This window comes from Camelus dromedarius, chromosome 11, assembly GCF_036321535.1.
Source record: "Camelus dromedarius isolate mCamDro1 chromosome 11, mCamDro1.pat, whole genome shotgun sequence".
NCBI classification, from domain to species: Eukaryota; Metazoa; Chordata; class Mammalia; order Artiodactyla; family Camelidae; genus Camelus; species Camelus dromedarius.
In genome coordinates this window covers 3737643-3752171 of record NC_087446.1, presented here as the reverse complement: position 1 = coordinate 3752171, position 14529 = coordinate 3737643, and the positions used below count along the sequence as shown (strand labels likewise).

General features: G+C 33.7%; 1 protein-coding gene across 2 annotated transcripts in view; it reads right to left on the bottom strand.

Moving 5' to 3' along the window:
* Positions 1-14529, bottom strand: part of SMC1B (structural maintenance of chromosomes 1B) — a 71445-nt gene that overhangs the window by 44866 nt on the left and 12050 nt on the right. For both annotated transcript variants that reach the window (XM_010983429.3, XM_064491372.1), the window contains exons 3-8: positions 13055-13167; positions 12762-12965; positions 10302-10540; positions 8757-9015; positions 7644-7784; positions 518-600 (exon numbers count right to left, since the gene is read on the bottom strand). In XM_010983429.3, coding sequence (XP_010981731.1) covers positions 518-600; positions 7644-7784; positions 8757-9015; positions 10302-10540; positions 12762-12965; positions 13055-13167 — 1039 coding nt within the window. The remainder of the gene's footprint in view (positions 1-517; positions 601-7643; positions 7785-8756; positions 9016-10301; positions 10541-12761; positions 12966-13054; positions 13168-14529) is intronic.

Sequence of the window (14529 nt, the reverse complement as noted above, 5' to 3'; positions counted from 1 at the left end):
GGTCCGGCATTGCAGAGGAACAGAATAGTTCTGCATCAATTTGAAATGACGAAAAATACTATAAAATAAGCCTAGCACTAAACGTGGGCAAAAGAGATTCTAATCATTCTTTATTGATTCAAAAGATACATATTTCTGGATACTGAAAAATAAAGGATAGATCACTATAACCAGAGCAATCATTAAGAGCTTAATAATAAGCAAAAGCCAATTAAAAAGAAATTCTTCGTGGCAGAAATACTTAGGTCATGCTAGCTTTCATGACGTAACTTTTATCATAAAATATCAATACCAAAACAGAATTTTAAGTTTCACCACTGTTAAACATTTATATTTTCAAAAGTTAAACATTAGTGGTTAAGTATAATTCTTAATTATCTATAAAGAAATTAAAAAAAAAATGGAGGAGTGAGAATATTATGATACAGCAGAAGCATTCATCTGATGAATAAATATACCACAAATATACCAGACCCCTGAGATATAGGAAAACTAAAAGGAATTTTAATATACCTACATGCATGTTTTTGTATACTCCTCCAACTTCTCTATTCGTTTTTTATGATCCTCTATTTGTTCTTTTATTTGTTTTAGATTTTCCTAAAATAGGAAATGAAACCTGAAATCAATTACAACTCTAAACAAATAAAATTATTTTTCACTATATTCCTAGAGCTTACTATAATAGTAAAGCTGTAAATTTGAAATATATCATACATAACCATGTGAAAATTCTCATAAGAGCAAGTTTTTTTTTTATCACTTGTGATTTCTTTTTTTTTTTTTTAGGTTTTTTTTGGGGGGGGATGGAATTAGGTTTCACTTATTTTAATGGAGGTACTGGCAATTGAACCCAAGACCTCATGTATGCTACTACGCATGCTCTCTACCACTTAAACTATACCCTCTCCCACCATAAGAGCAAATGTTAATTTTGAAAAGGCACTATGGCATAGAGCGTTGAGGTTCCAAGAATCAGTGTTCAAATCCTGGCTCCACCATTTACTAGATAGCTGATCTCCAGCAAATTTACTTTGTTAACTTCAAATTCCAAGGGGATCATTTTCAAATATCTATATATAGTTCTTATTTACCTCTCAAACTAACTCATTCAATAAATATTTATTCACTGGCTGCCATCTGCTAAGAACTAAAGATATAATAATGAACAGGACAGAGTCCCCGCTCTCAAGGACTAAGGCCAATGTAGGCTTATGGGAGAGGACTTGAAAAAAGTCTTGCCCCTTTCACTTTATCACTAAATCCAAGGACTGTGCTGGTTTCCAGTTCGTTTATCCTTAACCTTCCCCCTGTCTAATTCATCCTATGTGTTACAGCAAGATTAATTTGTCTTACTAAGTGATCTAAAACCAGAAGTGTGGAAGAGTAAAAAATATAATTCTTTTTCAGTATACAACACCAGGAAGGAGAAGAAATAGCACAGTTTTCAGGTGGAAAAGGACAAACATATATCATGAAGATAATGTTCTCATTTTACTCATTTATCACACATATTCACTGAACAAATATCTACTATGCTAGGTGCCATAGTTATAAAAATGATCAAGATGTAATTCCTTTCCTTCAGGAACTCACACATTTTGAAATCAGAGCTTCCATATTGAAATTCTGTTATCTCACTTAAGAATTCCATTCAAAGAGGCAAAAACAAGATTAGCTAACGTCAAAGACCACATTGACCTGCCTCCGTCTTTACTCTGGCCACTCCCAGGGCTTATGTCAGGTCATGTGGGCTCCCTCGTACTCATGACTTCACATGCCAGGTGGGTCTCTTAGGGTCCACCACCTGTTATGCCAAGGGCTTGGAAGAAGATTCAGACATGGCTTTAGTTGAAGAATTGGCGTTACTGGAGAAAATGTAAAAGGCCAGGGACATCATTACACATGACAATGGTCAGGGCCTGGATGTCCTATTGGGCACAAAATGGGGGATAATCAGACTGCCTTGGTACCAGGCATTCTGGATTCGCGATGCCAGCTGATCATGCTAGTCGTCCAGAGAAACCAACTCCTGCCCAGCACCTGGCAATCTTGGGATCTGTGGAAAGTAATAGCCCCTGCCACATAGAAACCACCATTCCTGTGGGAAACTGAGTATGGGTACGTATTTTTTCACCTCTTTCCACACTGAAAAGTTATTTCTTCTTCTATCAGTGTTTCTGTATTTAAAAGACAACAGAGATTCAATCACTCAATGATATGTAATAAGTACACGGGAATTAAAATGGACCATACCACCCGTGGCAATCTACAGATTCACTGCAATCCCTATTAATATACCAAAGGCATTTTTCACAGAACTAGAATAATTATAAAATTTGAATGGAAAAACAAAAGACCATAAATAGTGAAAACAATCTTGAGAAAGAATAGAACTGAGCAGTACCATGGTTCTTGAGTTCAAACTATACTACAATGCTACAGTAATCAAAACAGTGCAGTACTGGCATAAAAACACTCATAGATCAATGGAACAGGATACAGAGCCAAGAAATAAACCCACACTTATGTGGGTAATTAATCTGTGACAAAGGAGGCAAGAATATACAAGGGGAAAAGACAGCCTCTTCAACAAGTGGTGTTGGGAAAACTGGACAGCTACATGCAGAAGAATCAAACTGGACTACTCTCTCATCAAGCACAAAAATAAATTCAAAATGGATTAAAGACTAAAATACAAGACCTAAAACTGTAAAACTTCTAGAAGAAAACATAGGCATAGGCAGTACACTCTGACCCTGGTCTTCGTAATTTTTGGATATGTCTCTTCAGACAAGGAAAACAAAAGCAAAAATAAACAAATGCGACTAGATCAAACTAAAAAGCTTTTGCACAGAGAAGGAAACTATCAACAAAATGAAAAGGCCGCTTACTGAATGGGAGATATTTGCAAATAATATATCCAATAAGGCGTTACCATCCAAAATATACAAAGAACTCATACAGCTCTGTATCAAAAAAAATTTTTTAAATGTGCAGGGGATCTGAATAGACATTTCTCCAAGGAAGACATACAGATAGCCAACAGGCACACAAAAAGTTGCTCAGCATCACTAATTGTCAGGGAAATGCAAATCAAAACCATAATGAGCTATCACCTCACATCTGCCAGAATGGCTATCACCAACAAGACAACAAGTAAGTGCTGCCAACGATGTGGAGAAATCCTCATGTACTGTTGGTAGGAATGTGAACTAGTGCAGCCACTGTGGAGAACAGGATGGAGATTCCTCATACAATTAAAAATAGAACTAACATATGATCCAGCAATAAGACTGCTGGGTATTTATGCAAAGAAAACAAAAACACTAATTTGAAAAGATAAGTGTACCCCTACATTCATAGCAGCATTATTTACAATAGCCATTGTGTATGTATATGTACACACACACACACACACACACACACACACACACAAAATGGAATATTACTCAGCCATAAAAGGATGGAATCTTGCCATTTGCAACAATATAGATGGATGTAAAGGGTATTATGCTAAGTGAATGGGGCAGACAGAGAAAGATGAATACTGTATGATTTCACTTATTATATATGGAATCTAACAGAAACAAAACAAATGAACAACCATAAAAAACATAAACAGAGCTAGAGATACACAGAACAAACAGGTGTTTGTCAGAGGGGAGGCAGATAAGGGGAGGAAGAAATAGGAGAGATTAAGAGGTACAAACTTCCAGTTGCAAAATAAATGAGTCACAGGTATGAAATGTACAGTGTGGGGAATATAGCTAACAACTATGTAATACGTTTGTAAGGTGACACAGCATAACTAGACTTACTGTGGCCATCAGTTTGAAACGTATGGAAATACCAAATAACTACATTGTGTAACAGGAACTAACACAGTGTTATAGATTAATTATACTTCAAAACCAAACAAACTCATAGAAAAAGAGACCAGATTTATGGTTGCTAGAGAGGCAGGAGGGTGGGAGGGAGAACTGGATGAATGCAGTCAAAAGGTACAAACTTCCAGTCGTAAGATAAAGAAATACTAGGGATATAATGCACAACATGATAAATATAATTAACACTGCTGTATGTTACACAGAAAGTTAAAAGAGGAAATCCTAAGAGTTCTATCATAAAAATTTTTTCAAAATTTCTTTAATTTTGTACTTACATGAGAGAATAGATGTTCAAACTATTGTGATAATCACTTCATGATGTAAGTCAAATAAGTATGTAGTATACCTTAAACTTAAACAGTGCTATATGTCAATTATATCTCAATAAAACTGGAAGGGAAAATTTTTTTTTACATTCATAAATGTTTAGTCAGACTCATCAAGAAAAAAAACAAAGAGGACCAAATAAATAAAACCAGAAACAAAAGAAGAGAAGTAATAATAGTAATACAAAGGATCATTAAGAAATTACTATGAACAATTACACGCCTATAAAATGGGCAGCCTAGAAGAAATGTATAAATTCCTAGAAATGTACAATCTCCTAAGACTGAATCAAGAAGAAACAGAAAATATGAATAGCTCAATTACCATTAATGAAATCAAATTAGTAATTTAAAAAAACCCAACAAACAAAAGTCCAAGACCAGATGGCCTCACAGGTGAATTCCACCAAATATTCAAAGAAGGGTTAACCCCTATCCTTCTCAAACTATTTCAAAAAACTGAAGAGGAAGTAATGCTTCTGAACTAATTCTACAAGGCCAACATCATCCTAATACCAAAACCAGACAAAGACACCATACAAAAAAGAAAATTACAGGCCAATTTCACTGATGAACATAGATGTACTTCAATTCCCACCACCTAGTATAGGGAATAAGCTATATTACTTTCTATTTCCAGATCATTACAGTTATAGAACTATGAACTATAAAATGTTAAATAATTTAAACATGTAAGTTTGGTATCAAGTACCAGACAGTCTATAATTTCTTAAGTAGAAATATATTCAAATGCAGAAGAGTACATAATGTTAGATATTATCAACCTTGCATGTAACTAACCTGGCATTTTAAACCATAATTTATCAAGCAATTAAGATGGAGTCTACTGCGATATTGTGCTATATTACGGTGTACTCACCAAAAATCATGCAATATTTCTCAGTGTCAATGTTGTCGAAAATAATCACACAGAAAAACAGGGGGAAATGGATGAATTAAAGAGAACCTAGTTTAATTCTCACACTAAATTTTAAAAAACTTAGGATTGAGCATATAAGGGAGAAAACAAAGTACAAATAAGACTTTCCAGAGATGTGTAAAGATAAATGTTGTCAATTTTTCATCACCTCCAAAGGAAATGGTTTTCTCAATTAACAAATGTTTCCACAGATTAGAAAGGGTAAATTTACTGAAAACATATCTTTTAATATACAGAACAGTCTACTTTCTGGTATGATAGAGGAATGCACTATTCTGATTTATCTAAAATCTCAGGTAACAGAAAATTAGCAGTCAAATAATTAGAATGGAAACAATACCCTAAATTGAGCTGAAAAGAATTCAATATTGATGGTTCCCAAATCTTTCAGTGGTTCAGAATTACGATATGAATATCAATTCTTACTGAACTAAGGCTATTTGGAACAGCATTTAATAGTCTGATTGATATAAAAGGTACTAAAGCCTTTCTTCTTTGTATACATTTCATAGCCAAATGCATTTTTCTTTCAATTCAGAATATGTGCTACATATTTAGTATATGTTTGAGACCTTTTTTAAAAACTCTAATTTTTACTACACTGAAGTAAATAAACCATGGGGTATCAAAAGAAAGGACCTTAATCTCAGAGAGGTTGTGGAGCACAGCCAACCACCTGCCTCTTTCCCCAATGGAAGGGAATGAAGGCCTCTGGGAACAGACCCCATGGATTGATGCCCAATGACCTACAAGGTTATTCTTAAAGATTAACTGACCCATCACAGTGACGTTACACAACCCTCTAGGCATCAAAGATGTCTGGAACAAATTTGAAGATTTGAGGCCAATAAACTCCAGCCAAATTTAATTATATATAAATCAGGAACATCAATAGTTCACCCTAGATATGTATAGACACATATGCTCATATATTACATATATGGGATAGTTCTGAAGGATGCATAAGAAAGTGTTAACAGCTATGGGTGTGGACTCTCTAAGTGGGAGTGTGGAGTGGCTAGAAGTCTTCTCTTCATATTCCTTTGCAAATTTACCATATGCATATATTACTTTTTCAATAAAACCTAACTAAAAATTAAATACATAAAGTTATGAGAAATGTAGACATCAAGGCAGAAAATTTAGAAAAGAAAAAACCAGGATGAGAACAAAATAATAGTATCTTCCTCACAGTGGTTTGAGGATTAAATACATTGGGTTTATGGCAGTGATGTAAACATGGCATATACATGGTATGTACAAACAAACACTACATTATAATTATATTGTTGTTATCCCTGGAAGATGTCAGACCCATTTCTAGAGACGTACTTCCTAGCCCTCAGTTTCTTCATTTGTACCCTACAGCAAAAACCTAACTCTATGGTATTATTGTGAGATGTAAATGAGCTAATAAATGAAAAGTGTCTAGCAAAGTAATCAATAAACTTTTTCTCCCCTAAATTCCAAATATATATATAATTTAGAACATTTCTCCCCCCAAAAAAGCCTAGAACCTTTCCCCATTGTGATTCTTGTTAGAAATTGTGGTCACATTTTTAGGATGGCCCACAGACTACATAATATATGGTAAACTATTGTTATCGTTGAATTGTCACAATATTTTTACAGCCCAATTCTCAGTCTTTAGAAAAGATCACGAGACTTAAGAGGGAAAGGTGCTCAGTGTATTACCACATTCACTGTCATCTTATTCAACCTGCCATCACTATGAGGTAGACATACCTATCCTCGTTGCATAAATAAAGAAATCAAAGCTCAGAGAAGTGAAATGATTTAATTATAGCAACACAAATCAGTGACAGAATAAGACTGGCTGGAAGCCAGGTCTGCCTTACTCTAAGGCAGAACACTATAAAGTTGGTCTCTTTTTCTGTTATTTATTTATTTACTTATTTTAATTGAAGTATTGTCAGTTATGGTGCATTAATTTCTGGTATACAGCACAGTGATTCAGTTATATGCATATATATACACATATATTCCTTTTCATATTCATTTCATTACAGGCTATGTAATGCCTTGGGCGGTTATAGATAAGCAAGGAAAGGTCACTTCTGATGTAGACTACTAAGCTCCTCTTCGGCTATGCCCCTAATGTTTCCAAATGACTTTCCATTCACCTGTATCATGATACTTACTTGTTTTTTCCCTTTGTCTGTCCTCCCACTAACCTCACTGGACTAAATTACATGTAAGAACAGACAATAACACCTGCCCACGCATATCACTATATAGATGTGCAGAAGATGTTTACTGACAACAAAAATGAAGGCACTGTCTATTTACACCTTAGACCATGAAAGAGCACAAAATGATACTAAGCAGCACAACAGGTAATCCAGAAATCTTAATTAATTCCTTATGTCTGATATAAACCCATTTATATACTGAAAAGTCAATACAAAAAGGGAATAAAATTTCATGGAAAATAATTCTAAATCATTATTGCACAAACCAAGGTACCTGAACTTCTCCATGCCTCCTCTTTTCAAATGCCAGTCTTTCTTCATCGGCCTTCTGTTCCCACCGTAGTTTTTCCAGTTGTTGGGTCTTTAAAGCCACTTTCTTTCTTACTTGTTCCTTAAGTTCTTTATAACGATCCAGCTGTATAAAAGGCATTTAAACATTGCTACCTCACTTAAAGAAGCATGAGAGGAAATTCTTTATATCATATCCTTTACTAGCAGATAACTAAACTTCTTAAAAGTACATTTTACATAAATTAGATCATAATTGGCCATCTTCTCCAGCTAAGGAACTGTGAACATAAAATAAACATTGTCTTATTTAAAATTGCTTAGATAGATCAATAAGGTATTCAAAACCAACTCTATAAGGTCTCTGTAAGAAATTCTTAAAAGAGAAAGCAGATTAAAACTCATTAATAATCCAGAAGCAAGAGGAGTTCAGAGAAAATTACATCTTCTTTCTATTTATATAGTCACAATTATTTTAGTATATATTTTATGATATAAGATTATCATAAAATTAATGGAAGAGATAAATGATAGAAATTTCGTTGAGAGTATAATTAAAAATTCTCAAATACAAATTTTTGGATTATCTATTATCGATTTATTATAATTAAAGCTTATAAACTAAATTGGATATTAATTCATTACTTAACATTTTAAATCATCTTAAGTAAATCGATTTCCTTGTCAATTAAGTGATCATGTCTCTTCAAAGCCATATATTATCTGACTTTTAAGTTTTTACAACATTCGTAAGAAAAAAAAGACTACCTTACATGTGAATATAATTTAATTACCTAAAACATAAGAATATAATTTAATTACCTAACTTTTATTACAGAATGATACCATGTATCTTATTGACGTAGTTTCTTTAATTAGCTCAAAAATGTTATGTCATCTAATCTTATGAAGGAAAAAAACCTAGAATAAAGATTACATTTAGATTCTAGATACATAGCCTGAATCTAAATCCCCATAACTTAAATTCTGAGGACAACACTTAAAATATCAGAAAGAGATGTTATCCTTTAAATTTTTTCTAATGAAAAGGAGAAGCTGAAACGTAGAAACATGGTTTCCCACACGTTGACTTTTTCACCTGACTGGCTTCTAGTTCAATATCTCGCCCTTTATGTACGGCTTCTTCCTCAATCTGCTTTTCAAAACTTCTCCATGCAACATCTAAATCAATCAGCTCTGTCTCTAAGGCTTTTATATCATCTTCCTGTTTAGAACATTGTTTTTCACTGTCCTTTATTGATTTCTTAGCCACATCTAATTTCTTGAGGTGGTGAGAAGTGTTTTCCTTAGCTTTAATGTATTGAGGCCTCTTCTGATTTAAAAGTGCTTCAAGAGATCTAAAAAGAAAAATAAAGTTTGCTTTAAAGGAAATTAAATTGTATAATATATAAAGGAAGAAGTTCTTTTGATTAAATTATACATTTGAAAAGAAATGCTAAAAATTGACTTTCAGAGCTAAGCGAATCAGTGATTGCCAGACGTTGGAGGGAGAACTGAATAGGTAACACACAGAGAAATTTTTTAATGGTGATAAACTACTCTGTATGATACTGTAGTGGTGGACATATGACATCATGCATTTGTCAAAACTTCTATGGTTTTACAGCACCAAAAGTGAACTGTAATGTATGCAAATTTTTAAAAACCACTTAGGAAGCCAAGGGATCCTAGATGGAATACAGAATGTGACAAAAGAATTAACTGTATTAAAAAGTTATGAAACAACCTTACTGAAGAAGGTGGAGGGGAAAGGTGCTAACCGAAGTCACTTTGGAAATGAGTAGAGTTTGTAAAACTAAAAGCAAAAGGAACTGTACATAAGCATTGTACTCTAGTAGATAAAGCTGCTTCCCACAAGGATATGGGTTAACAATTCTGATACCACCACAAGTAATTACTGGAATTGAACAGTTAAGCAAACAGATGGGAGGAGTGGAACCCAGGTTTCCTACTGTTGGAATGGGCAGTTACAGATAAGCAAGAAAAGGTCAACATCAACAGCAATATCACTTGATATTATGATATATTAGATGGTAAGTCATATAACATATATGATATGTTTACATCTCTGATACAATGTGATGATAATGGCATTTTACCTCTATTATCTTCTTCCCCAAAACCCATCAACTCTTATCTAATTATGAGAAAACTATCAGACAAATCCTAACTGAGACACATTCTACAAAAAACCTGACCAATGCTTCTTAAAACTGTCAAGGTCACCAAAAATAAAGACAGTTTGAGAAACAAGCACAACTAAAAGGAGCCTAAGGAGACATGATGACTAAACGTAATATAGCATGCTGGATCAGAAAAACAACATTAGGTAAAACCTAAAAATATATGAATAAAGTATGAACTTTAGTTAATAATGTATCAATATTGGTTCATTGATTCCGACAAATAAATTGTACTACTAATGTAAGATGTTATAAGTGAGAGAAATTGAGTGTGAGTAGTGTGGGAACTCTCTGTACTACCCTTAAAATTTTTCTGCATATCTAGAAGTATTCCAAGGCAAAAAGTTTATTCAAAAAATCAAAATGTTACTTATATTTTTATTTTCTCTATCAATCTACATAAAATCCAACTGTTAAAAACTTTTTAAAAAAAACCTCACTTTAATTCTTTTTCTGTTTGTTGTAGTTGTCTGCTCAACATTCCATGTTCCTTTTTCTTGGCTTTAACTATGTTTTCATGACGAGAAAGAGACTCTTTCGTGACACTCAAATCCTTATTCACACGCTCTAACTCAGTGTTTAGAAAATGAATTTTTTTCTCATTATGATACAGTTGGAAAAGCTGTAGTTGTATCTTGTTTATTTTCAGTTCTTCAAGGAGACTCTGGTAACGTTCTGCCTATAAAATAGTATAATTCAACAACAGTTAAAAAGGAGTATATTTTAAGTTGACCTTGCATAAACTCAGCTTTAGTACCAACAAATGACCTCTAATGAATTTTTATTTATGCCATTAACAAATGGTATTCTTGTCAAGAGTAGAATTATTTGGAGAAGGCTTCTGTATACACTTCTACAATAAACTAGTAAACCAGTAAACAATTTTATATTCATGCATTCAGTTGTATGGTGGCAAGAACCATGAAGTGGCACCTGCTAACTGAGTCCTTACCTCATTTTTGTTTTGACCTCAGAGTCTGGCAAGCATTCCCGACATCAGCTTCCTCACTTGTAAGTTGAAGGAAGTTATATGACTTTTAAGGCCCCTAGCAACATTAAATTCAGTAATTCCAGGTAAAATTCCTTTTATAGGATATAATTTTTTCTACTAATAGGACTGTTAAAGTTCTAAATAATATGTAAATTGGAAGAATTTCCTTACCATTTGTACTATTAATAAAGAAAGAAAGAAATGTGATGCTTTGAGAGGAAAGCTCCTAATCAATGAAATATTCCAAGTAACAGAAAACAGCCATTTGCCACGGTGTAGTAAAAAATGAGGAAGTTGGACTATTCTAATTGTCCTTCTAATGTTTAAAGTCCTCCAACTCTACATTTCTGTAAGCTGTTTCAGCATATTATGAATACTACAGTTTACCTTTCACTGACAAAACCAAGGAAATACACACATGTAAAAATATGAACAGAGAAACATCACTAATAAGGAACACATCCACCTTTCATTTATTTCTTCAAATATTTATTAATCGCCTAGAGTGTGCCAGGCCCTATTCTGTGTGCGGAAATTGATTAGAGAACAAGATAGAAACAGTCTCTGCTCTTGTAAGTTTACAATCTTGTTATCCTAATGGGCAGGTAGGGAAGAGGCAATAAACAAGCAAACAAATAAGATAATTCCATACAGCAAAATATGCTACAAAAGAAACAAAACAGAGTAATGCAATGCTACCAGGGAGGGGATGCTAATTTAGATTGGGAGCGTGGACAGCAAAGGCCTGTCTAAGAAAATGGCTTTTTCATGAAAACCTGCATGAGAGTATCAACTGTGTAAAAAGTAGGTATACAAGTATTGAGGCAGAGGAAATAGAAGAGGCTCCAGGACAGAAGGGAGCGTGATATGTTCAATGAGTAATAAAGGTCAGTGTGGTGGGAGAGCGGAGGAAGTGAAAGCTTCTAGGGTGAACAAGAGGCGATTCAGCAGGCTGGATCTGGAGACTGGATTCCCAGTGCAGTGGGAAGCACTGCTTGGGAAGAGGTTTTTTGCAAGACAAAGACAGAAACTGATTTTCATTTGAAAAAGATTACTCCAAAGACAACCAACTCTCAACAATATACAAAGTGCTATACTAGGCATTGGGAAGGGCACCAAGAAATAACCCCCTACAGAACAGCATCTGCCAAGTGTGGCCGTGCCTCCTAGGGTTCCCCAACACCCTTTCATGGAGCCCCTGAGGTCAAAACTATTTTCACAATAATACTAAGATTTTATTTGCCTTTTTCACTGTGTTGACGTCTGCACTGATGGTGTAAAAGCCAACGGAGGGTAAAGCTGCTAGGCCTTAGCACAAATAAGAGTTAATACAGAAGCTGATGTGAGAATTCATCAGTCTTCTATTAAGCCAGACATTAAGGAGATTGTAAAAATGTAAAATAATACCACTCTGCTAATTATTTAGTTTTATAAAATGCAGTGTTTTTCGTAAAAATAAGAAATGTTATTCATGCTAACATGTAATGAGTTATTTTTACATTGATTATTAAAATACATTTTTTACTATCTCAGTTTTAATTTCAAATACAATAAATATCAGTATATGTAACGCACATGAATAGAAATTTTTTGGACTCCTCAATAATTTTTAAAGTGTTAAGAGAACAAAATCCAAAAGTCTGAGAGCCTCTGCCGTATAAGATTAAAAACTCCTCAAGTTTAATTTATTTGGGACAATCAGATACCTTTGCAGTTTAGGTTGTTCTACCTGTTTGAGAGAAAAAAAACCTCAACAGTGGAAAATACATCAAAAAGTTTATCTCTGATGAATATTGGGCTTTATTTGTCTTATGTTTTTAAAATAATCTTTTTAGTAATCCCAAACCAATACCTACAATTCTAACAGGAAGTGTTTGTACCCAGCACAGTTGGTTACATGACACCTTACCTCTTCTTTCTCTAATTTTGCATGTTTACGCTCTGCAGCTACATTTTTTTTCTTATTAAAATTAAATTGTGCATCTTCTTCAGCTTTCTGTAACTTTCTCTTTTTTTCCTCATATTCTCTTGCAAGCTCTCCTGAAGTGCTGATTTCCTCAAAAAACTGGGTTCTTTCTTTGGGTTTTTTCATTGAAATCAACTCCACAGTTCCCTTTTAAAAACAGTAAAGGATACCAACACATAAAATATAGTGATATATTTTCAAGATCATGACTCAAATAAACTACCACAGCTACTTACCTGAAAAACTAGACAGTTCCGTGCTTTGACTATTATTCCTATCTTTTCCAGCTCTGTGATGTAAAAAGAACGACTCACAGGATTATCATTAAAATGAAATTCTGAGCATCCCCCTAAAATAAAAGAATAAAGGCTGTTATAAATACCAGACATATATCAACAACTATGGAAAGCTTAATAAGATTTTTTATTGAAATAGCTACTTATGCAATAATATACATGTTAATATATGTATTTAATCAGTCGACAAATACTGAGTGTCTACTACATGCCACAGAGTATTCTACAGCAGTGAACATAACAAATGAAATCTGATCTCAAGGAGCTTATATCCTAGTAATGAAGACAGACAGACAAAAATGAGATATGTAAGTAAAATAAATATGTGAGAAAGTGCTAAGTGCTAAGGAGTAAAATAGAGTTGGGAAGGGGGTATGGAAGTTCCTGTGTAGAAGAAAGAGGCACTGCAATTTTAAGTAGGATGGATGCAATGGTCTGAATGTTTGTGTCCCCTCTAAACTCAATTTTAAATTGAATGTTTGTTAGGGGCTATGGCGACAGTGGTTGAGGGGCTGGGGTAAGGAAAAATGGGGAGATGTTGGTCAAGGGATGTAAGCTTTCATTTATGCAAGATGAGTAAGTTCTGGAGATCTAATGTAAAGCAGTATGACTATAATGAACAGTACTGTATTATATTCTTCAAATTTGCTAAGAATGTAGATCTTCAGTGTCCTTACCACACACACATCTACACACACACAAGAAAATAGTAACTATGTGAGGTGATACATATGCTAATTAGCATGACTGGTAATTATTTCACAATGTATATTAAAACATCAGTTATATACTTCAAACATATACAATTTTATCTGTCAATTATACCTCAATAAAGATGGAAAAAATAAATTTAGGATGGTTTACTGTAAACAAAGTAGGTCAGGGACTCCGGCTAAGGTACAGACTTGATAAAAAACTCAAAGAAAAGTGAGAAAACTAACCAATGAAAATATCTGGGTGATACAGTGGTGAAATATTTAAATTACACATTAAGGTACAAGTATACAATAAGTATTTTTAAAATTATTTGTGACTGGACTTGAGGAAAGTTAATAAGACAGTGTTTATACATCAGAACCTTAGAACCATGCTCTAGAGGCAGAATGAAAACAAGTAACAACAAAAAACAAAACCAAGAAACATCTATTTATAGAGGCTCTGTAAACTCCTAGCATAGGTAGGAAATACACATATAAATAGGTCTCAATCTTGTTTATTCAGGAAATGCAGGGATTTCATGAATAAATCACAAAATACAAATTCAAATATTTCACTCAAGTTGCTTTCTGGTGATAGAAAAAACTCTGTACAAACCAAAAATACGCATTTCATTAATTAATCACTAGGAAAACCACATAAACATGTATACAAAAAGAACCTCAGAAAGGACTTTTACAACATCCCTGTCTTTGAGG